This window comes from Patagioenas fasciata, chromosome 11 (assembly GCF_037038585.1).
Source record: "Patagioenas fasciata isolate bPatFas1 chromosome 11, bPatFas1.hap1, whole genome shotgun sequence".
Classification (NCBI taxonomy): domain Eukaryota; kingdom Metazoa; phylum Chordata; class Aves; order Columbiformes; family Columbidae; genus Patagioenas; species Patagioenas fasciata.
In genome coordinates this window covers 18,725,910-18,746,869 of record NC_092530.1, presented here as the reverse complement: position 1 = coordinate 18,746,869, position 20,960 = coordinate 18,725,910, and the positions used below count along the sequence as shown (strand labels likewise).

General features: G+C 49.4%; 3 protein-coding genes across 3 annotated transcripts; 1 reads left to right on the top strand and 2 right to left on the bottom strand.

The window, feature by feature from the left end:
- Window positions 1–1,067: 1,067 nt before the first annotated feature.
- Window positions 1,068–10,022, bottom strand: UBE2A (ubiquitin conjugating enzyme E2 A). The gene is made up of 6 exons (XM_065846322.2): window positions 9,736–10,022; window positions 9,406–9,486; window positions 9,299–9,324; window positions 3,927–4,016; window positions 2,835–2,923; window positions 1,068–2,469 (listed from the first exon to the last, which is right to left on the bottom strand). The coding sequence occupies exons 1-6, from the start codon at window positions 9,777–9,779 to the stop codon at window positions 2,341–2,343; spliced, it is 459 nt and encodes a 152-aa protein (XP_065702394.1). The 5' UTR covers window positions 9,780–10,022; the 3' UTR covers window positions 1,068–2,340.
- Window positions 10,023–11,505: 1,483 nt separating this feature from the next.
- On the top strand, window positions 11,506–14,362 carry STEEP1 (STING1 ER exit protein 1). The gene is made up of 7 exons (XM_065846938.2): window positions 11,506–11,681; window positions 11,816–11,933; window positions 12,039–12,080; window positions 12,183–12,321; window positions 12,833–12,922; window positions 13,066–13,158; window positions 13,899–14,362. Exons 1-7 carry the CDS (start codon window positions 11,558–11,560, stop codon window positions 13,959–13,961), a joined length of 669 nt encoding a protein of 222 aa, XP_065703010.1. The 5' UTR covers window positions 11,506–11,557; the 3' UTR covers window positions 13,962–14,362.
- A 4,352-nt stretch (window positions 14,363–18,714) lies between these two features.
- SLC25A5 (solute carrier family 25 member 5) lies at window positions 18,715–20,892 on the bottom strand. Its single transcript, XM_065846411.2, has 4 exons — window positions 20,536–20,892; window positions 19,958–20,444; window positions 19,701–19,841; window positions 18,715–19,098 (listed from the first exon to the last, which is right to left on the bottom strand). Exons 1-4 carry the CDS (start codon window positions 20,875–20,877, stop codon window positions 18,941–18,943), a joined length of 1,128 nt encoding a protein of 375 aa, XP_065702483.1. The 5' UTR covers window positions 20,878–20,892; the 3' UTR covers window positions 18,715–18,940.
- Window positions 20,893–20,960: the final 68 nt, after the last annotated feature.

Genomic DNA, 20,960 nt, shown 5'->3' with positions numbered 1-20,960 from the left:
GAGGTTTTTTGGTTTGGTTTTTGTTGTCCAGCTCTGTGCTGCTCTTGCCTCTGCCCCCACCTCCCCTTAAGAGTGTGTTCCATCCTGCTGCTTTTTCGGTTTTTAAGTGACTAGCAAGACAAATACAAAAATAGAGGGACCAATACGAGGGCTTCTGCGACATTTGACTTGGACCACTCGGAAAGGGTTCTGCTTGCAACAGTGGTTAAGATACTTTTGGTGGTAGGGCTGGGTTTAGGTGGGAGTCTGTGCATTTTGGTTGGGGTTTTCTTGTGTGAGTGGGGTTTGCGTGTGGTGTTTCGGTTTTTTCCCAGTCTCTAACTTAGTGGGTACAACTAAGGCCCTTGTTACTTGACTGGCTCTGACTTGGCAAATTCTTGTGGGTAGGGGAGGATGCTTAGGAAACAAACACAAGTACCTGAGGCCGAATTTATTGCACCTTCTCCACCACACCGAGACTGAGGGTCCCGTTAAGACACTGTCGTTTGGGAGAACATGCAAGTATAGCTTGGGTAGAACTTGAGTGGTAAAAGGCTGGTCCATGTAAGAAAAAAAGGCCTGTTCAAGGCTATGGGCTGTTGTCACAACAGGTGTTAACTCCTGATTTAGCTTTCTGAAAGAGCCTGGCAGCTTCTATCTTAATTGCAGAGCTAAGCAGCAGTACCAGTTTTTGTTATCTGCCAGTTGTTTTAAATCCTGTTCTCCCCCTCGTAAGACAGGAGTAAAACAATTCCTGTATCAAATAATTACTGAGCCTGTTAAATTGCTGTAACTCATTATCACAGGCTTTGGTTTTTAACAGTTCGCTCATACGCATGACATGGTGCTGAGCTTCCTGCAAGTGCTTTTTTTTGCCAAGACTCGTGTCTCTCCATTTCTCCGCTGATGGCTGATCCTGGCCTGTACACCCTCACAGCTCCCTGCACCACAACTGCGCAGCTTCTGCCCAAACACAACTCCAGAAGGTCGGCAAACATTTCACAGTCCTGCTGTAAGAGTCTGCCTGGAGCCTGGTCCCCCACCAGCCTCCTGTCGTCCCAGATAAAATAACCACAGTTATACACCTCTTGCCTATTTATACAATAAGCACTAAGGTTACACTTTATTTACAACTTTTGAAAAATGTACAGTTTCTTACATGGGTTACTTGTGCAAAGTTAAACTTCTCAACTAACAGACCAATGTGCACACAAAGACACTGGACCAGTGGACAACACAAGGGCAGGTTCCATCCCACACTGCTGCTTAAAGTACTGTATCCAAATGTACAAACTTGGCCTTACAAAAAAACTGAGTCTGGACTTACAAATGTTTTTGTGGTTTTTGATATTTTTTTTTTCAGAGTTGAAAAAATACTCTCATAAAACTGAAGGGAAACTAACTCAAGCATGCAGCAGTAGCTCACACAAACCACACAGTAATCTACAAAGAGCAGAAACTGCAGAGACTCAAGTGCCTACCCCATACTTTATTCAAACTTAAGGGGTGGGAGAAAGACAACAAAGGAGAGTAATTCCACTGCTGGAACACTCCAGGATTTACCTCTTCCTTAATGTGGAAGATCTTTTGCCCAGAGTACCCCAGCTCTACCTGCTTTTGTCCAGTAATGTCTCAGTGACAGGACCAGAGAAACTTAATGAAGCGGTCTCTGTAGACACATCCTTTAACATAAAATTTAAAAAAGGGGGGGGTTGATTCTCACCCTAAGCAAAATACCACAACTGTAGTGATTTATGTGTATCTGTACATAAATCTTGCATGTGAAGTGCAGAAGTAAATTGCATTCCATGGTCTTCCTAAATACTGGAATTTGAATCAATTTAAGAACTGTTTTATCAGTAAGGAGTTGATAAACCAATACAAAAGGGAAACAAGGTTATTTCTTCATTCAGTACTTACAAATGCAGTGGGGTCTAAACCAACAGTAGAGGTAAATGACCAGCCTGGACAGATCAGCACTTTAGTTAGTATCAGTTAAAAAATGTGTATGTATATAAACATCCCTTTTATCAAGCTATACATAAGCATCACTGTGTATAACACAATTACAATTAAAAGCTTAGTGTACACTACAGAAATGCACAATACTGCCCTAAGACTGGAGAGGGACCACAGAAAATGAATTCAGCATCAGTAACTCTTTTGCAAGTAACCCAAGTACAGAACACTTGACTTCAAAGTGGGTGCTTTCTGATGTCCAAGGAGAAGAAGCTTCAGCAAGGGAGGGTGGCAACAGCACAACAGCTATTCTGCTTTCAAAGTAAATGCTAGGAGGAAAAAGATGCCTCAGACACTTTGTTTATTTTCCTCATCAAGAGTGTTCATTTGCATCATCCTGGGTCAACAGTCACGCCAGCTCTGTTCTACTATTGCAGAAACCCGTTTTTCATATTCCCTCTTATTCTCTTGGTATAGCTGAGCTGCCTGGCTGTTGGCTGGACTGTTCGGATTTGGCTCATCCAATAGAGACTGTGCAAAGAGAAAAAGATTCTTAGGCACTTGAAAGCATGCAGAGTTTTCCAGCATATTCCTCGAACTACCCACACCAAGAACAGTGCAGAAGTTCATGTAGACACAGGGAAGGCACGCTGCGTTATTCCAGTTGTGACTGGAAGCTTTTGCTGTGCAGGTGACAGCCAAGCAGGGACACCCAAGCAGTGCAAACGCTGGCTGGGTCCCTTCAGTGACCACCTGCTAGGTACGCATACCTCAGCAAAAAGCAAGGTATGGCTGCTATACTGGCTATCGGGGCAAGGAAATAAAAACGCTTTTCTAAGCGGTTTTTGTCAAAGCATCCTAATTTCATTCTGCCTTTCCATGCAGAGTTGTTTTACCTGTATGGATGTTAAGATGGAAGAGACATCGTAAGTAGGACTCCAACGATTCTGAAGAATATCCAGACATATACTACCATCCGCATAGACTAGAAAAGGTTCAAGAAGAATGGCTTAAAACAGAAGTTGTACAGCTACTCATTTTTCCCAGTATATAGCCTGATCCTGAAAACCTCCATACTGACAAACACTACAGAAGTCAATAGCATCCGACAGATTAAATCCAACAAACAAGCCTGTTGGTAGCAAGAGGTGAAGCTTGTCACTGACAGCTGCCCAAAGTATTTAAACTCAACCTCTGCTCATTCTTCAGCATCAAGGTTCTCTGTGACATTGCAGCTACCACTATGGAATGAATAACACTAAATAAACAGATTTTAAGGAAGAAAAAAAAGTGTTAAGCTACCCACAAGTGAACCAAATAAAGAATATAGGCAAAAAGCAGTTCACATGTAAGGTTTCCCCAGAAAGTACCTACAACAGTCAGTGTCTAGTCACCTTTCCCATGGCACCTTTAGAAGAACCTTCCCTCAGTGCACTTTACCCACACACACTTACTTGCTGCATTTGACAAACGCAAGCATTTCTTCACAAACCTAGTATTTGTTTGGAGACAAGGAATACATCTCCAGCCTTTAATTACCAAAGCAGGGGATTAATTAAACAATATTGCTATCACTGGCTATAGTTGGAAACTAGCACTACATTTTGATGTATATAATTTTTACAGGCATTTTTGAGAAGAAAAGTGATAAAAGACCACTGTGTTCAGCAGTGCCTTTACGCTATGTATGCAGTATGTCTGGACAAAAGTCCAAGGCACTGCTATTTACCTACAAAATATTCTTCTGTAAGGTTTAACAACAGGCAGTTGAGAGAGAAGAGTGTGTCACCAATACTGTCCTGTAACACCTGAAAGCAAGACGGTCCTTTTATTGCCCCTTTGCAGCCTGAGCACTGCTCACAAGTTCACCCCTGACAAGACTACCTACAGCCACACTAGAATTTTGCTTATAATAAATAGACTTTTTTTACAACACTACAGCATGGTATAACTGAAAAAAACAAACAAAAAACTGTGCAAGTACTTACCATTCGGATGAAACATTTTAGAGACAAATCTAACAGTAGGTGGCTTATTCGGATATTCTTCTGTGAATTCTATTGTAAGTTTGAAAGTTCCTGGAGTTGGAAGAGATATAAGTAAACTTAATCAGAATGAATTTACACAAGGGCTTAATAAGTAGCATCCCTTCACAAGCACAAACTGATACCATTGTGCTCACACATGCACGTTGGGTATAGAATACGGAGTGCTAAGTCCTACACCGATTCTTCTAACTCTCTTCAGAGTTAATGATTAACTCTGAAGTCCCAGACAGTGCCGGTACGAGAGTACCTCCTGTGACTTACCTTTATTGCCAAAACCACCACCCCAGTTCAAAAGGTTTGTGTAAGGGAATAAATCTGCCCCTGAGGTTTTCTTCCACAAAGCCTAATCCCAGTGTGCTGCAAAAACAGCACGAGTGGGTGTGTAACCATCTGTATAACAGCCATGATTTAGCAAGTCCCAGAGACTGGAATATGCTATCACGACAAGGACCTTCTTATTTATTTCCTGTTTAAATTTCAAGAAAATGAATTTTACTGTAAGGTAATCAAGTCTTATTGCAGAAAAGTAGTACAGAAAGCAGTACTCAAACCAGACACTTTAAAATAAAAATTGTTTACTTCTAATTAGTCTTCCTTTGAGAAAGACTGAGTGGACACAGAAAACTCTGTAGTTAAATCCCAATCCAATTGTTTCAACAACCTGCACCAATGTAAGTTATTTTAGCCCTTCTCCTCAGGCTATGACAATCTGACAATAAGAAATCTGTCAACTCAGCTGCATAAATATGGGTCCAATGGACAAAGCACTGCTGGCAATTCCGATCAGTAACCAAGGAACTCGACACACTCCACTCCAAGACACACAAGCTTCTCTTCACCGCGCTGTTGCCTCAGACTGGCCAGTCCAAGAGGAAGTTTATGAAGTCCCTGTGTATGCCCAGAAATACCTGAAGCACGTTCACATAAATATACAGCTCTCCGTACAGTCAGAGCTGTAACGAGCTGCCAGGACAGACATTGTACCTTTTTGAAACGGCATTCTTACACATCCATGACTGGTATTTTTCCCCCACAACACTCAATGCTTAACTTAAAATTCACGGGCTCGGATGCAAAGCTCATCCTAGCTTTCTACTGTGAGAGAGTTTTCAAGGACTACTATAATCAATGTATTCATCTGGTTGGCTGGCAAATATGTGCCAACAGTTGGTGGCCAGAGAACAGATTTTTCAATCCCTTCTCCCTTTTTTCACATGAGCAAGGACCTGCAGTATTTCCCAGGGACCCCTTCCTTTATAAGGAGATAAACTACAACACTGAGTTGCAAAAAATGAAGGTCATTGCTTTGATGTTCCAGTTTGCATATGAAGAGAGAGTACGGATGTTTCAAGAGCTTTCCGTTCAGCTGCAGGAAGTCTCAACAGCCTGAAAATAATGGTTTGCATGTTTGTTATTAGCAGCCTAACAACATAAGAGCAGAGAGCCAAAAGCATGCTATCTTACTGTAAAACAAAAGAGACAAGAGTAGCAAAGATTGTTCAAATTAGCAGAAATCTGTAGTGGGACTTTCAAGCTTTACTTCAGCTAATCCAGAGGCACAGAGCCAGATCTGAGATGAGTTTGAAAGCCAGCACTGGAAAGTATAATAATAACTTCTATCAGCTGCTAACATGAGCTCAGGACCACCTTTCCTTCCTTACACAAGGACAATCCCAAGCAATATTGGCACTTTAGAAATGAATGCTTAGAGATCTGATTCTAAATCTTAAGAGATTCCCAGCTCTCCCTGCCCCAGTTCCAGCTCTCAGCAGCCTCCTTACGAGGCAGGAAAGCAGGCACTTCTGTGCAAGAGTGACTAAGCAAGCAGTGGGCTGAAAACTGAGCACAAGCCATCAAACAGTAGAGTTCAACAAGCATACTTGAGAAAATGAATGCTATTCTAGAAAACTGACTGAAGTGGGAGCAGAGAGGGCAGACAATATGGCCAAAAAGCAGTAACAAAGGCAGTTTGGTCTTAGAATCCATTTATAAATACTGAAAGAAAGGGAAGCTATCTGGCCCACCAAGGGACAGGATGGCGTCACTTCTAACAGAAATCTGAGTGAGTGGCTAGACAGCTTCCAGCTGGAGCATCTACCTACTCAAATTTCCAAATCAAGACCCAGAGTGGCAATGGCTCTTTGAAAGAGCTCCACAGTACATAGCACCTTGTTGTTGAGCTTTATTAAAGGACAGATCCAGAGATTTGATGACCCAAAGTCCAAGGGTCACTCACACTGAAAGCCCACACAAGTGAAACACGTATCACAACACACACTGCTGGGGATGATGGCTTCAGTGCCCAGTCTCTTCTGTCACTAACTTCAAAGCTTTTAACTAGTATTCCCTGCTACTTGCTCTAGACAGCCAATTTTAAAACACAAATTATCATTTTTGCTATCATTATTGGTATTAGGATCATCACTGATCTTAGGAGAACATTCTCTTTTCTCTCCTGTACTTACCTTGTTGATCTGTTTCTCCTACCCTTACACAGACAATTCAGAGGCTCCTCCATCGTCTGTGCACTGGCTGACTGACCCCCACCCAGAGCAGCACCTACATCCCTGCCAGGCCCTTCTCACTGCAAGGAGCAAGAGCAGCCCCCTCTGTTCTGCTGTCCATAAAGCAGGGACAACCCCCTCCTCTCCCCACGAGGACAGGAACAAACCATATAGAAGGCAAACGCCTTGTTTCCTCTGTTCAAGCCTCCTGCACGATCCCAGCAAGGCAGGATATTGCAGTAACTGTGTTGGTTAACTCTCTCCAAGCCAGGAATCCTGCACTAACCAGTGTCAATGTCATCATCATTCACCTTCAGAGAAACAGGTCTGAAGCACTGGGAGAGCCTGTGTTTCCATCACTGTGACACCACTACCACTTTAGATGCCACACACAAACAGATTCTTAGAAATATGGTGAAGGGGGGGATAAATATCCCCAGGGTCCTACTGCAGACACCTGCAATTGAATCCTCTTAAACCAGAAGATGGAAGCTATGCTGCTGATCTAAATTAGTAATTGCTCCCAGGGCGACTCAGCCTGTGTGCTTAGTTGTGAAAACACCCTCTGAAGTCTGGAGGCGGAGGGGAGGGAGGGTTGTTAGCTGCATTATGGTGCACAGCACGTAAATAAACATATTTGAACTTAAGGTTTTCGGTTCAGACAAAGCTAAGAAACCTCAGAAGCTGAGACGAGAGAAGGGCCTCACCAGAATGAGGATAAAGAACAGTAGTTCTCACAATGTTGAAATTATTACACCTCTAGTTCAACAACAAAAATAAGTCACAGGCTACTTTCACAATAATTAAGATATCTGAAGTCCTACAGTATCACCTGCAAGTAACAGAGCCTAAAAATGAAAATAAAAGTGACTTCTGAAGAACACTGCCCTGCAAAGGCTTCAAGAGAAGGATTAGAGAGCTCCAGTGCACCTTTGTCTCACAAGGGCCTTCACAGTTACAAACCCAAACCCAAACTATCAGCTCAACACCGTTAAATAAAGATTCCCTTCATTTTACCTATATTAAGCTAAACTGCACCTGAACTATGCTACTCTACTCACTTAATAGAAAAGCACAGCTCAGGCACCAATACACCCTTATCTCTAGGCACCACTTAGTATTTTGTTATCTAGCACAAGGTAAGATATGTCCCAGAGAAAAGGAGATAAGCATGTCCTGCAACACAAGACATATCTGTTTCCCTGAGCGCATACTGTGAAAACACACACTTTCCTACGAAAAGAGCAATCCATCACACACCAAGATTGTATTTTTAATCAACCAAAGCAGTAGGACAGCAGCAGCAGACTCAAGCTTCTGTTTGAACTTCAAACTGCTGAGTGCAACATGTGCTAAGTATCTGAGATAAAGACAGGATGCTGCCACAGCGGAAAGCACAGACAACATTCAGTATCTCAGGGCTCTCAAAAGCGGCCTCCAGCCTTCTGTAACAAAATGGAAATATATGGAAATAAAACCCTTATAGCATCTGTTAACCCCACATTGAGCTGGAAGAGCCTGAACATGGAAACAACCTGCATTTTAGCACACTACAAAGAGACGGCCTTCTGCTCCAAGCAGTGAATCACCCCATCAGTGGCAGTGCACGGAGCAGCTCTAGCAACCTCCACAGAAGTTTAAGGGAGCCCTTCTTTAAGGTTTACAAGATGAGATAACAGAGTACATTAGCCTACCTGTTCTATTATGCAGTGTTATGGAATACTCAAGTTCTAAACATTATACTTCTGAAGCAGCTTCTATAGAAAGTTTCTTAACTAATCAAATTCATTAAAAAAAAAAAAAAAAGTAACCAGAGTCTTTGGAGCTTTCTTGGGCCTGAAATATTTAAAATCTTCAAAACTGTCACAGCAAAAAAAGAAATCTTCAATTTACAGGCATGCCCACAGGTGCTACCTCCAAGGATAAACAGAGGGAAAGGAGTTAGCCAAGAACACCATAAGAGTTAAGGAATTTTTCCTATACTTTTGTCATGAGTCATGGAGATCTAGAATTAATTATAACCTGCACTGAAAGCATCTTTAAAAAAAACAAAACAACAGCATCACTGATTTCAGTTAGACAGTATCTCATGTCTAACAAGTTTTCACAAAGATGTTTAAGTATTCACACAGCACTGGTAAAATTAAAAAAAGACAATAAGACCAGACAGAAACTACCAGAACACAAATATGTCACAGTAATTTATTTAGTCAGCTTTCAAAATTAAAAAGTCCTTTTAATCTTTAACCCTGAATTATATCAATTGTAGCAGAATAAAGTAGATGCTTGCCCAAAAAAAATCCATTCTGAACTTCCTCAGACATCCAGCCCATTTCCTACTTCAGCTGACTCACATTGGGACTTACTCACTAAACACTTCCAGCATCAGAAAAAACAGAACTGATGCCAAATGACAATGGTTCTATATCAGGTTTTGACAATTCTCCAAATATGAGCATCCCTGAAAATAGGATCCACGGTTCAACAGAAACCCTTGGAGATCCTTAAAATGGTACCTTAAGTTAGGCTTAGGATAGTCAGATTTAGCGATTACAAGCAAGCCCCTACAAGCTATTTTATGTTTCTGTAAATCAACACAGCAATCTAGAGCTACAACCCGTTCTCTGAGTAGGATTCGGGAAACAAAAAGTCCTTAGGTCCAGCACAGGGCTGTGTGGCCAGGTGAGTGTGCGCCCGTGTCCCCTCCCCAGCCCAGGCCCACACCTGTTGCGGAGCTGGCAGCAGTGACACACCGAGGCCACGTCACACCGCAGCCGGTTACCCCGACAAAGCCCCAGCCGTACTCACCGTCCTCGAACGGGGTCCCCTCGGGCCTGCGGGAGAAGCACAGCACAGTGTTACCGCGGGAAGTCCACGGCCCGCCGTCCCCGGCCCCCCGCCGCCGCCCGACTCACCCGAAGATGACGGCGTTCCACACCATGATGTTGTTCTCGGAGGGGGCCCCGCTCACCCCGGCCGGGGGATCCTCCTGCAGCCTGCGGGGCACACGGAGCGCTCAGAAGACAGCCCCGCCGGCCGCCCCTGCGCACTTGGCGTAACCCAGGCAGGCGGCCGCACTCCTCTGCGCAAACAGCGTAACCGCAGGCAGCCGGCGCAGAGCGGCGCTACGCAATCAGCGGAGCGCGCCCTACCCCGCCGCCATGTTGTGCTGCCCCCCTCCTCCCCCGGTAGAGCCGGGCCCTTCGTCCTCCGCCCGCCCTCCCCTCAGCCGGCGGCCTCGGTACCTCTTGAAGTCCCGCATGAGGCGCCTACGGGCCGGAGTGGACATGGCGGGCTCAGGGTTATAGATCACTCATACACTATCAGAGGAGACACGGAGCGCCCAGAGACGGCGGCGGCAGCGAGGTCCGACCGTGGCAACGGCAGCGCTGGCGACCGGGGCGACGGCGGCCTCTACCACCGAGGCGGGCGCGGGGGGAGACCCCGGACTGCACCGACTCCTGCGCCGGCTGCCGGGCGATCCCGGGATGTACCAACGGCGCGGGGGGAGGAGGCGGAGCCGGACGTCGCTGAGTCCCCAGCCTCTACCACCGCGGCGCGGGGGAGAGGGGCGGTGCCAATGGCTGTGACGGACGGGGGTGGAACGTGCCCCTGACGTCACGGAGCGTCACGTTTACAGATCACCTAGTGCCGCCCCCGGCTGTGGGCGGGGCCACCTTGCGGCAGGGTCCCGTCCGCCCTAGCCCCTGCTACAGAGGTGAATAAGAGAGGGTGAAAGTATTTTTACGGATTCCCCCCCCATGTTTTATTGTGTTTAAAATTGTTGGCCTAATCATGAAAAGAACTCCTAAAGAAGCAGTCAGGAGGGACCTTAACGCTGAAGGCCAGCACTTCTTCCTGGCAGAACTGCATTCTGCTCCTTCCCCAGAGGAAGAGCTCTCTGTCTAACTTCTTCGCGTCACCTGTTGCTATTTTTAATGTGCTGCCACCATGGAGGGTCTGGCTGCATCTTCAACCACCCATCAGGCAGGCCTGTCATCCTCAGACAGAAGAAACCCCACCTGCCAGCCCCAGGGACCTCCGTGGCGCTCAGCTCTGTCACCCTGCACAGCAGCCTGGCAGAAGCCAGGTCATCTCATCCCCTTTTCTCTGAGCTCAGAGCAGGGAGATGACACCATAGGTGTGGAATTTGGTCAGTTGGGCTCAGCTGTCCCCACTGTGTCCCTTCCCAATCCTTTGTACCCCACAACCCACTCACTGGTGGGTGTGAGGAGCAGAAAAGCCCTTGACTCTGTGTGAGCTCAGCAGTAACTAAACCATCTCTGTGTTATCAACACTGCTTCCAGCATAAACCCAAATACAGCAAAGAAAATTAACTCTACCCCATCCAAAACCAGCACTACTTGCTATGCTGCACGTTCCGCTTCCACAGAGAGTTTCTTCCAAGGGGAAATAATATCTCCCTTTTTAAATAGCCTTTGAGAGTAAAGAATTTCTCTCTGCTGTCTAGAGCAGACTGGATAGGCTCTGTTTTTCTAGCTTCTCCTCACTTGTAACTTCATGTAATACAGCCATGTGGGGAGGTGGCTTCTGCTCTTACAGAGCCTATGCAATAAGAAATGGATGAGCTCTTGGTCCTTGTCAAGACACTCTGTTCAGTGCCTTGCCTTAGGTACGCAAGGGATCCCTGCTCACAAGGGGTCCCTGCTCACAAGGGGTCCCTGCTCACGGTGGCCCAGCTAGCGCTGGATGGAGCAGCTTGAACCTGCACGTGAAGGGCACCGGTGTCCCCGGCTCCTCGGGGTTGGGAGCGCCCCTGTGCCGAGCTCAGCTGAGCTTGCGGGTTAAGAGAAATGACGCCAGGCCTAAGTTGTGCTGTTGCAATTTGCATTTACTGTGCGATCACCCCGTGCTGTCCCGGGCCGGGCCCCGCGCTGCCGTTGCCCCGCGCCCCCTGCCGGCGGAAACGGCCGCGCCTCCGAAACGCGCGGAAAAAAAACAAGCGGAGAAAGCAGGAGCTGTCGGCAGCTCCCGGAAAACCCTCCCGGGGCGGAGCCGCGCTGCTGAGGGGCCGGGCCGGCCGGGAGGCCGCGCTGCGAGGCCGCCATGCCGAAGGTGGTGTCTCGCTCCGTCGTCTGCTCCGACACCCGCGACCGCGAGGAGTACGACGATGGGGAGAAGCCGCTCCACGTGTACTACTGCCTGTGCGGGCAGATGGTGCTGGTGCTGGGTGAGTCGCGGGCGGGCGGGCCGGCGGGCGGGCTGCGGGGCCGGGAGGCGGCGGGGCGCGGAGGGCGGGTTCCCGTCCCGGGCGGGTTCTTGTCGCGGCCCCGCCGCCAGCCCGGCCCCGCCGCTGCCCCGCAGACTGCCAGCTGGAGAAGCTGCCGATGCGGCCGCGGGACCGCGCCCGGGTGATGGACGCCGCCAAGCACGCGCACAAGTTCTGCAACGCCGAGGAGGAGGAGTGCGTGTTCCTGCGCAGGTGCGCCGGGGAACGGGAGGGGGCTGCCAGCGGCCGGCGGGGCCATGGCCCGGCAGCAGGGCCCGCTGTCCCTGCGCTCCTCACCGGCTCTTCCTCTCTCCCCAGACCAGAAGGCATCGAGCGGCAGTTCAGGAAGAAGTGCGGCAAGTGAGCGACTTTTGGCTCCTCAGTGACTTTCAGAATCTGTGAGATAATCACAGGAATCCAGAATCTGCGTTTCCACACAGCTACGTGTGTTTCTGTTTGCAGGTGTGGACTGCTGCTCTTTTATCAACACCAACAGAAGAATGCTCCCGTGACATTCATTGTTGATGGGGCTGTGGTCAAATTTGGCCAGGGTTTTGGGAAAACAAACATATATACACAGAAGCAAGAACCTCCCAAAAAGGTAAGCTGCTTTACAGAAGTAAAAAGGGTTATCTGTGCTTTTCAAAAAGGTGTCATGAGTAAAATCACTTAATGGTGGGGCCAGAGCAGAGAAAAAAGAAAGAACCTTTAAACAACTCAGTTTGGTGTCTTCTCCCTGTGTGCCTTGAGTTTTCATTTACGGACATCACTGCAGCTTGGAGTGCTAGCACTAAAGGAACACAAAATAAACTTGGAAATCTAGATTGTGCCTGATGTTTAGCCTCAGTTGCCAGAAAGTTTCAATTTGTGAGTAGGTTGGATTGGTAGTCTGTACAGTGATTCTCAAAACCTGGCTCATCTTTTACGTATTAGTGACTTTAATAATGACAGCTCTAAGCCCACGAATCACTGGGGATAATTCTCCTTTGGCACCCGTGGCATTGAGGTAATCTTAACAGCTTGCATGAGAAGCCTTGGAAGCTTTGAAAGTGGAAGTAACAAATGGCACAACTGTTACCAAGGATTTACAAAATACTTCGCTTCTCACCCAGGTGATGATGACCAAACGGACAAAGGACATGGGCAAGTTCAGTTCTGTCACAGTCTCCACAATTGATGAAGAGGAGGAAGAGATTGAAGCGGTGAGTTTTGTCTGCCCCTACTGGCAATCACATCTGAACTGGGCAGCTGTCTCAGACTGGTTAGAGCCAGGGATCAGCTCACCATTTGGATGAGGTGGTGTTACTTTGGGGTTGCTGTTGCAAAGTGACTTTGTATGTTTCAGAGGGAGATTGCAGACTCCTATGCACAGAATGCAAAAGTGATTGAGAAACAGCTGGAACGTAAAGGCATGAGCAAAAGAAGGCTACAGGAGTTGGTGAGTGTTTTCAGTGTTAAACACAAATCCCCGGTATCTGTTGGCTTTGTATACAAGAGGAATGTTGCAGATAGGACTACAAGTATAGAGAGGTTCTGGTAAACTCATAGGTAACTTGTAGCTTTGTGAAAGTGACTTGTCCGTTACAGGTGTTATAGAGATGTTCTTCTAGTCCTCCTGAACTTAAAACCGTATGCCATTACCTATACAGCTAACTGAAGAGCAGCCAGCAGAGCTTTTGCAGAGAGACTTTCCATGACCTGTTGGACAAGGGAAGGGGAAACCAGGCCATGGCTTTGCCAACCGGAGCACCCCTCGTGCTGTGCTCTCAAGGCTGCTTGGCAGAGCAGGTCTTTGCCATGAGGCATCAGGGCAGATTAAGGCCTTTGTGGAGGACCTGCCAGGTCGGTTGCTACCAGAAAGGTCATTTGAATTAATGGCAAGAACATCACAGCTAATCTTACCTGCTGTGACACAAGTGGTAGATGGAAGGGTGGGGGGGAAATGTGCAGCATCCACCTGAGGATAGAAAGTATGAAATAGTCTCCTGTGCAGTTAGTCTTGGGCTTTTTTTGATTTTAAAGGTGGTTGTCATTTTGTGCCTCAGGGGAGGAGGGAGTCAGCAGAGCTAGTTCTCCGCCTGGTGTGAAAAGCTTGCAGTGGTCAAACAAGAAGTCAAACCTCACTGAAGGGAAACATATCCAGACATAATTTCCTTCTATCTTAATTTTCTTAATCAGGCTGAGTTGGAAGCCAAGAAAGCCAAGATGAAAGGAACCCTGATTGATAACCAGTTTAAATGAACGCTGCACATCTGCTGGTGTTTGGAGACAGGAGGAGGCTACCAGGAGCTATCACAGATCTGTTAACAAAGCACAGCAGGAGACAACATTCAAGGGCAACATGCTGCATCCATCTTGGAGGATGAGTACCTCTGTCATAAGTGATACTCTGGTACCAGTTTTCATAATTTCAGCAGCACTGGAGACTTTGCTGAAACTGCAGTTAGAGACTCAGTGTTAGAGCAAGTCATTCCAGGCAGAGTATTTGCTTTTGGGAGAATCTTTGCTGGGTGCGTTCCTGAGTTCAGTGCACCTTTAGACACCTGTCTTTTTATTTTGGTAGTTTTCAAATGTGTAGGATTTTCATGAGTGTATTAGAACAATAGGTCAACCGTACAACAAATAAATTGTGACAAAAGTGAGCTCTGTGCCTGTTGTTCATTTTGTTATTTTAAATGTGTCCAAAATGTGCAGCAGCCCAAGAGACGTGCCATTCCAACACAGTGGGGAACAACTCGGCTGCAAGGCTTGGGGATGATGCCACTGCTCGCCTCAACCAACAGGCTGTCAAAGCACAGGCTTGGCTGTAGCTTGAAGTCTCAGCTCCTGCTGAACGCTGGAAAGCTGCAGTTGTACAGAATTACACTGTCCAAACAGACGCTGCCTGATACAACAACATGAAATCCAACTCTGGTTTAAACTACTGAAAACAAAAACTGTCTGTGTATTATGCCACTGAGTGCAAATATATAGCTGGAAGCTACTGATACAATTGGTGATCATTTAGAGTAGAATACAACTGCATGTCTCAACTAACCTGTTCTGCAAAACAGTATTCAGAGTTGTAAAATGTGAAGGAGAAGGAAAAATTGTTTTGGATGCACCAACCACTAAGGACTTCAATAAAGACAACATTAAGATTTGGTGTGGAAAGTACTTTGTTTGGGAAATAATATTTTGTGTCTCCTGTGGGATGTAATAACAATGCTCTATAGCCTTATCTTTGTTGCTCTACTTGGGATTAAATACCAAGTTACAGATTTGAACTAAAATAGGTTTCCTAGGGTGTTCTTACTCTGCCGAGTATCATAAAATAATGTAAGCAATGAACAAGATAATTCATCTCCAACAATTATGGAAGACTTCCCATAATCAATAAAGATTTTCCATCTGGCTTTATGACCTTCACAGGGAAAACTCAGATCTGCTTATCCAAAGGATGTATCCTTCCTTTGTTTGGGAAAATAAGGTGTAAGGAGGGAGCAAGCTCTGTTCCAGAGCTGCAGGCTGGGATGCATCAGTTGTGTGCAGATTTAAAATGCACATTTTCCCACTCTGTGTCAAAGTCAGGCCCCACAAGGGCACACAGACCGGGTAAGGCGTCTCAGTCCCTGGGGAATGTTCCTTAGATGGCCAGTCTAAGGAGAAGAGTCTTCAACAGCAGACCTGCTGCTCCAAGGAGACCAGCTCAAAGGGAGTTTCTGGCAGGCTCCATTTGTACTTCATATAGTTGAATCTGAGCTGTGGTCACTTACAGTAGGGGTCCAGAAACTTCTCTCAACCAAGGTGTCCCATTGGCCAAAGGCCCTGTCTGTCGACCAAGGGGTCGACATCATCACAATGGTCCATCAGCCTACAAGTTTCTGTTGCTCCTGGAGGGAAAGTGCTTCTGCCACAGGTGGAACACTCTCCATTGCAAGGCCCCACGAGACCCAGGCACCAGCCCCCGCAGCAAGAGCTGCAGCATGTGCACTGGAGAACACTTTCAGACAAGCCCCTGTTTCCTCAGAAGCAGGTTAACTCCATGCAATGCAACCAGTTTCTGCTCCTCCAGCCAAGCTGTCTTGTCCCTGGGGCTCGGCTTTGCCACGCTCAGGCCCTACGCTAAGTTGTGCCAAGTGCTGGGCATGGCTTAGAGGAGGTTAGGCTCGGTGGCGCTTTGAAGGCAGAGATGTGAAGGTGGAAACATGACCTAGAAATGTGGCCTCGTGCAGGCAGAGCGAGCCTGGGGCTGCCCCCTGCCTGCCAAGGAACACCCTGAGCTGCTGTCCTCCCCGGTCAGTGCCTGACCCCACACACATCTCCAGCAGAGGAGAGAGCAGGGCAGCTCAGCCCTCCCTCCTCCCTCCTCGCATGGGCAAGGCCCAGAGCCCTGCTCCCAGCTCTGCTGCCATTAACGCCTCCCAAACCCCAGGGAAGAAGGCGATTGCCCCTGCCTTGCCTGGCCTGACACCAAACCTCCAGGCAAAGGGTGGTCTCCAGCCCAACCACAGAGGTTCCATCTGCACAGAGATATCAGGGAGCAAGGGCAGCACGGTCCCACACCCCCAGCACTGCAGCCAGCCCAGCCGGGGGTGCTGTGCACTGAGCCATTCCAAACACCCAGCACCGCTCACCACCCGCCCCAGCCCTGACAGTGTTTCATGTGACCCCACACACAGCCATGCTGTGTCAACAGCTCCTAAACCCAAGATTTATGACCATGAGGCAAGGGGCCGAGATGAAAATGGCACCACAGGCACTCGCCCACCTCTTCCCCCCAGCAAAGGGGCCAATACGCCAGGCTGGGTGCAACTCCCACGGAGGAAATAGTGACATACCAGAAGTTCAGTACTCCCAACAGAACTGTGTTTGAAAGGAAACCTCCAGCCCCCCACCCCTGCTGTCCTTGGGGCAGCACCGCCTGTGGAGATACACTTGTGTTGGACAGACTGTGCTCAGTGTGCTGCCCTGCTGCTGGCCACAGTCCCTTTCCCGTGCCTCAGTTTCTCCACAAGAACAAAGCCCTTAAACCCTCTGTAACGTGCTCCTGTGACACAGAAAAGCAGCAGCTGAAGCCCCCCCGCCTCCAGTCTGCTTCTCCAGATAAAGCTGCTCCCAAGGGAGCTGCCAGGAGGGGGAGGTTAAATCCCCGTGGGGCCCTAGGCCAGAAGGGGCTGCCAGCCTGGGTCCCCCAGCAGTGGAGCACGGGGAAAACCCCTCGTGGGCTCTGCCCCACGTCTCCTATGCACCAGAGCTAACAAAAACTGTGAAACATACACTTGTCTCCTCAGTCCCAAAGCCAAGTAACTAGCATGAGTAGCTACAACCCGCTCCACTTGGTGCCAGCCCTACACCCTAAGCCCGGTGCAAAATGCTGTAGGTTTAAGGACTTAAAAGTCACCCAGGTCAGCTCCTTTGCAGCGCAGCACAACAGCCCAGCTCAGCACCTTGGTCACCATCACCGTGTGGAGAACAACCCATGCACCTACCTCCCTGTGCTACCAGAGAGAAAAGCATGCCCCATGCTTAACAACCAGCAGCATCTCAGAACAGCCCTTGAAATCTGATAGAGTTTAGCAGCAGGAGGCAGTAAGAGTCGAGAGCCTTTAGTTATCTTGCATTTATGCAGCAGCAGAGGGCCCCCCAGTAAGGCTGCCCTGTCGTGCAGATCCCTGCCAGGCTGCTGCCTGCTCCTCCCAGCATGTTTCCAGCAGCTTGTAGTGTTGCTTAATTTCTTACAGAGAAACTTTCAGCCTATTTTGTTTCGATGGCAAGCAGTGATGTATCTCACACCACAGGAGCCCAGAGGCAGCTGAACTGCACCAACAAAGGTTCTTGGCTCAACAAGGCGGTGTGAGACCATCTCCCATCACAAGCCCACACGCCCATTCACAGGGACCCAGGCATGCCCATGCCGGCTGCTGCGGGATGGTACTGCACTCCCATGCCTGGCTGCCCCACTTAGATTTCAGCAATAAAAACAACTACCGCCCTCTGCAACACAGGAGCTTGTTTATCTGTTCTAGACAGTGATTGAGATTGGTTTCAGTGATTGAGATCAACTGCTTCGAGCAGGTCTGGGCAGCGACAAAGGACCAAAGGCATGGGGCAGTGAAGAAGGACTCACTGATGCAGGCAGAGGACCAGGAGAACATCCACACACCACCCCAGCCCCCTGGGCAGAACCCAGGCAGCTTCACTGGGGTGGCTCACAGACCCATGGAGTTGTCTGAGTAAAGGCCAAGCCACACACATTGCCCAGTCTTGCAGCATTTTCCCCAAACTGCCCCAGCAACATGAAGGAATTTTCCCCTCCCTCCAGAATTTGGGGCTGGGACGAGTTTAACTTCCAGGGGTAAGGGCTGAGCCTGGAGATGCAGTTCCCTCGCTGGCAAGCCCAGCTCTGGCACACGAACCATCCGCCTCTGCTCAGCTGTGACATCCCTGCAGCACAACTCCTGCGAGGGCCAGGCTGGCCAGCGGCTCTGCAGGAGAGCAGCCAATACCTGCTCTTACCTTCTCTGGTTGAGTTTTAACATGTCCAGGTAGGCAGCTCATTTTCCAAGCCAGAGTACATGATGCCAGCTCTGCTCCTTAGACAGCAGCAAATACCCCTTAGACATTTCTCCGGCCTCCCAGGCGTACAGCACCATGGGAAGACTTGGGCACTTGGCTCTTTCAAAACAAGGTTTCATCAGCCCCAGGGAGCAGACAGGCCAGAGGAAAGGCTGGTGGCACACAGCCAGAGCATCATCTCTAGTCACTGGAGTCCTAGGAGAGAGCAGCTGGGAAAGTCCTTCAAAGCTGACAGCCCCCATTCCACCTGGGGAGGCAACATGACAGAGCTTCCTCAGCAGCCCACACTGTGTTCACTTGCCAGAGACCACAGGTATTTAGCAGGTAACAAGGTGTGCAGGATGGAGGTGGCCCACCTTCCTCCTCTACAATCACTGCTGTGCAGAGACCCTACTTCCCTCACACTGCAGGGAGAACAAACATGACACAAGGAAAGTTGGTTTCAGATTTGTATTTCTTTGAACTCTTTAAACCGAAGTGACTGAAATAGAAACTGTTTGAGTCCCGTCAGGGGGAATGACTTGTTAAAGACAGGGCAGGCAGTTGCCCCTGCCCCATGCCAACCTGTATGAATGTCAGCTGCCACTGTTTAGTAACTAGACAGTTTTCACACAAGTCCATGACTCCACATTACAACACACCAGTTCCCAATAGGAAATAACTTATGTGTACTTCTTGATTTCATCATACAGGACTAAGACAAAAGCACCACCCATTCCTCGGAGTACGTTCGACCATGCACCTTTGAAAAAGGCCTTGGCGCCCTCATCCTGGGCAATCTTCCGCCAGCAGTCAAGAGTGCCGGAGTACATTATGTCAGCTGCAGGAGACAGACAGCATTAGGAATCGGATGCTCATGACCCCGACTTCCAGGACAAACACAGCCTGACACATCTGCCAGCTTCATAACCGCACGTGCATCCCATTTCTTGACCTTCTCTAGTGTTAGTGTGTCAGAGGATAAGATTACTCAGGAAATGCACTGCTGCTGCATTTCCCCTAGGAGACACTGGAAGAACCAGTTCAAGCAGAAGGCAGCTCCTGTTTGCTTTGACACCAACACTTCCAGACCCATAAGCTATTGCACAGTCAGCCAGGCCGCACCTGCTGCCAGAGCTGTCTCTTCTTGGCCCAGAGACACTAGTTTGCAACATCCTTGGGGGAGTTCTGCTGCTCCTGCCTACTGCCAGATACCTCACTTGCGTGTGCCACCTTGCAGGGGTGCTGTGGAGACTGACCTGTGTGTGCCCCCACCTGACATCTGCACCCACAGCTCCTCTCACACCCTGCTGTTTACCAGAGAGGAGGGGATATCTACATGGCTTGGTGAAAGCCAAACTGCTTTGCCTCCACCTCAGCTCCACAACCAACTTCTGATTCAGGGATGCCTGACGCTTCCTAAACAAGGAGGCAAAAACTTACTTCCTTTACGGCCAGACTGCATCATCATGCGCCGACGAACGGTATCAAATGGGTAGGAGGCAAAACCAGCAACAGCAGTAACAGTCTGAGCAATCATCCAGCTGACAACGATGTGTGTGTTCTTTGGGTCTGGAAGCATTCCTGCACGAGAGAGGTTTTGATGAGAACAGCAGGTGAGCCACCAGCATCTGCCAAAACACGCTGCAGGCCTGCTGCAGCCCAGCATCTCCCTTCCAGTGCCGTTTCAGTCAACTCACCCTTTGCAGTGTCGTAGATGCCAAAGTAGGAGGCTCTGTAGATGATGATGCCCTGGACAGAGACACTGAAGCCCTGGTACAGGCCCCTGATGCCATCCGACCGGAACACTTTGATCAGGCAGTCACCGAGCCCAGTGAACTCCCGCTCAGCTGTGGATTTACCCACATCGGCTCCCAGGCGGGTTCTGGCGAAGTCCAGGGGGTAGACAAAGCACAGGGAGGTCGCGCCAGCGGCGCCCCCGGACGCCAGGTTACCGGCAAAGTACCGCCAGAACTGGGTCCGCTTGTCCACGCCACCCAGGAAGATCTGCTTGTACTTGTCCTTGAAGGCGAAGTTGAGGGCCTGGGTGGGGAAGTACCGGATGACGTTGGCCAGGTTGCCGCGCCAGAAGGAGAGGATGCCCTGCTCGCGGGGGATGCGCACCACGCAGTCGATGATGCCCTTGTACTGCTTGTCGGCGGCGATCTGCTTGCTGGCGTGCTGCACCTGCGGGGGACACACGGCCGTCAGCGCCGCTCCCCTGCCGCCCCCGGCCCGCCGCTCCTCACCCCGGGGCCGCCCCGGCCCCAGCGCTCACCTGCAGCAGCAGCTTGACCCTCTCGATGGGGGCGACGGCGGTTTTGGAGATGGCGGCCGCCACCCCGCCGGCGAGGAAATCCTTAAGGAAGGACACGGCCGCATCGGCCATGGCGGGTGGCGGCGGCGGGCGAGGCGGGGCGAGGCGAAGCGAAGCGAAGCGAAGCGAAGCGTAGCAAAGCAAGACGAGGGCGGGCGAAGCGAGATGAGACGACCGACCAGCGCGAGTCGGCGGGAGGCGGCGCTGCCGGTAACGGGGCGGGCACCCGAAATGGCCGCTTATATAGTGACGGAGGCGGCACGTGGGCGGGGACCCGCGCACCGCCCCGTCCCGCTCGCCCATTGGCTGGGGGAAGAGGGCGTGGCCGGCGCGGCGGGACGGGGCCGCCCCGGCAGCCGGCGGGGGCGCATGGCCGGTGTCCCGGG

What these genes read in the sequence shown, in the direction of transcription:
- UBE2A (XM_065846322.2), bottom strand. Translation starts at nt 9,779, where the DNA reads ATGTCCACTCCGGCCCGTAGGCGCCTCATGCGGGACTTCAAGAG. An exon ending in CTCATGCGGGACTTCAAGAG is followed by an intron (nt 9,487 to 9,735) that starts GTACCGAGGCCG and finishes TGTGCCCCGCAG; the next exon opens with GCTGCAGGAGGATCCCCCGG. An exon ending in TGGAACGCCGTCATCTTCGG is followed by an intron (nt 9,325 to 9,405) that starts GTGAGTCGGGCG and finishes CTTCTCCCGCAG; the next exon opens with GCCCGAGGGGACCCCGTTCG.
- STEEP1 (XM_065846938.2), top strand. Translation starts at nt 11,558, where the DNA reads ATGCCGAAGGTGGTGTCTCGCTCCGTCGTCTGCTCCGACACCCGCGAC. An exon ending in GAGTGCGTGTTCCTGCGCAG is followed by an intron (nt 11,934 to 12,038) that starts GTGCGCCGGGGA and finishes CTCTCTCCCCAG; the next exon opens with ACCAGAAGGCATCGAGCGGC. An exon ending in AGCAAGAACCTCCCAAAAAG is followed by an intron (nt 12,322 to 12,832) that starts GTAAGCTGCTTT and finishes CTTCTCACCCAG; the next exon opens with GTGATGATGACCAAACGGAC.
- SLC25A5 (XM_065846411.2), bottom strand. Translation starts at nt 20,877, where the DNA reads ATGGGCGAGCGGGACGGGGCGGTGCGCGGGTCCCCGCCCACGTGCCGC. An exon ending in GGGTCAAGCTGCTGCTGCAG is followed by an intron (nt 20,445 to 20,535) that starts GTGAGCGCTGGG and finishes TGTCCCCCGCAG; the next exon opens with GTGCAGCACGCCAGCAAGCA. An exon ending in CATCTACGACACTGCAAAGG is followed by an intron (nt 19,842 to 19,957) that starts GTGAGTTGACTG and finishes TCTCTCGTGCAG; the next exon opens with GAATGCTTCCAGACCCAAAG.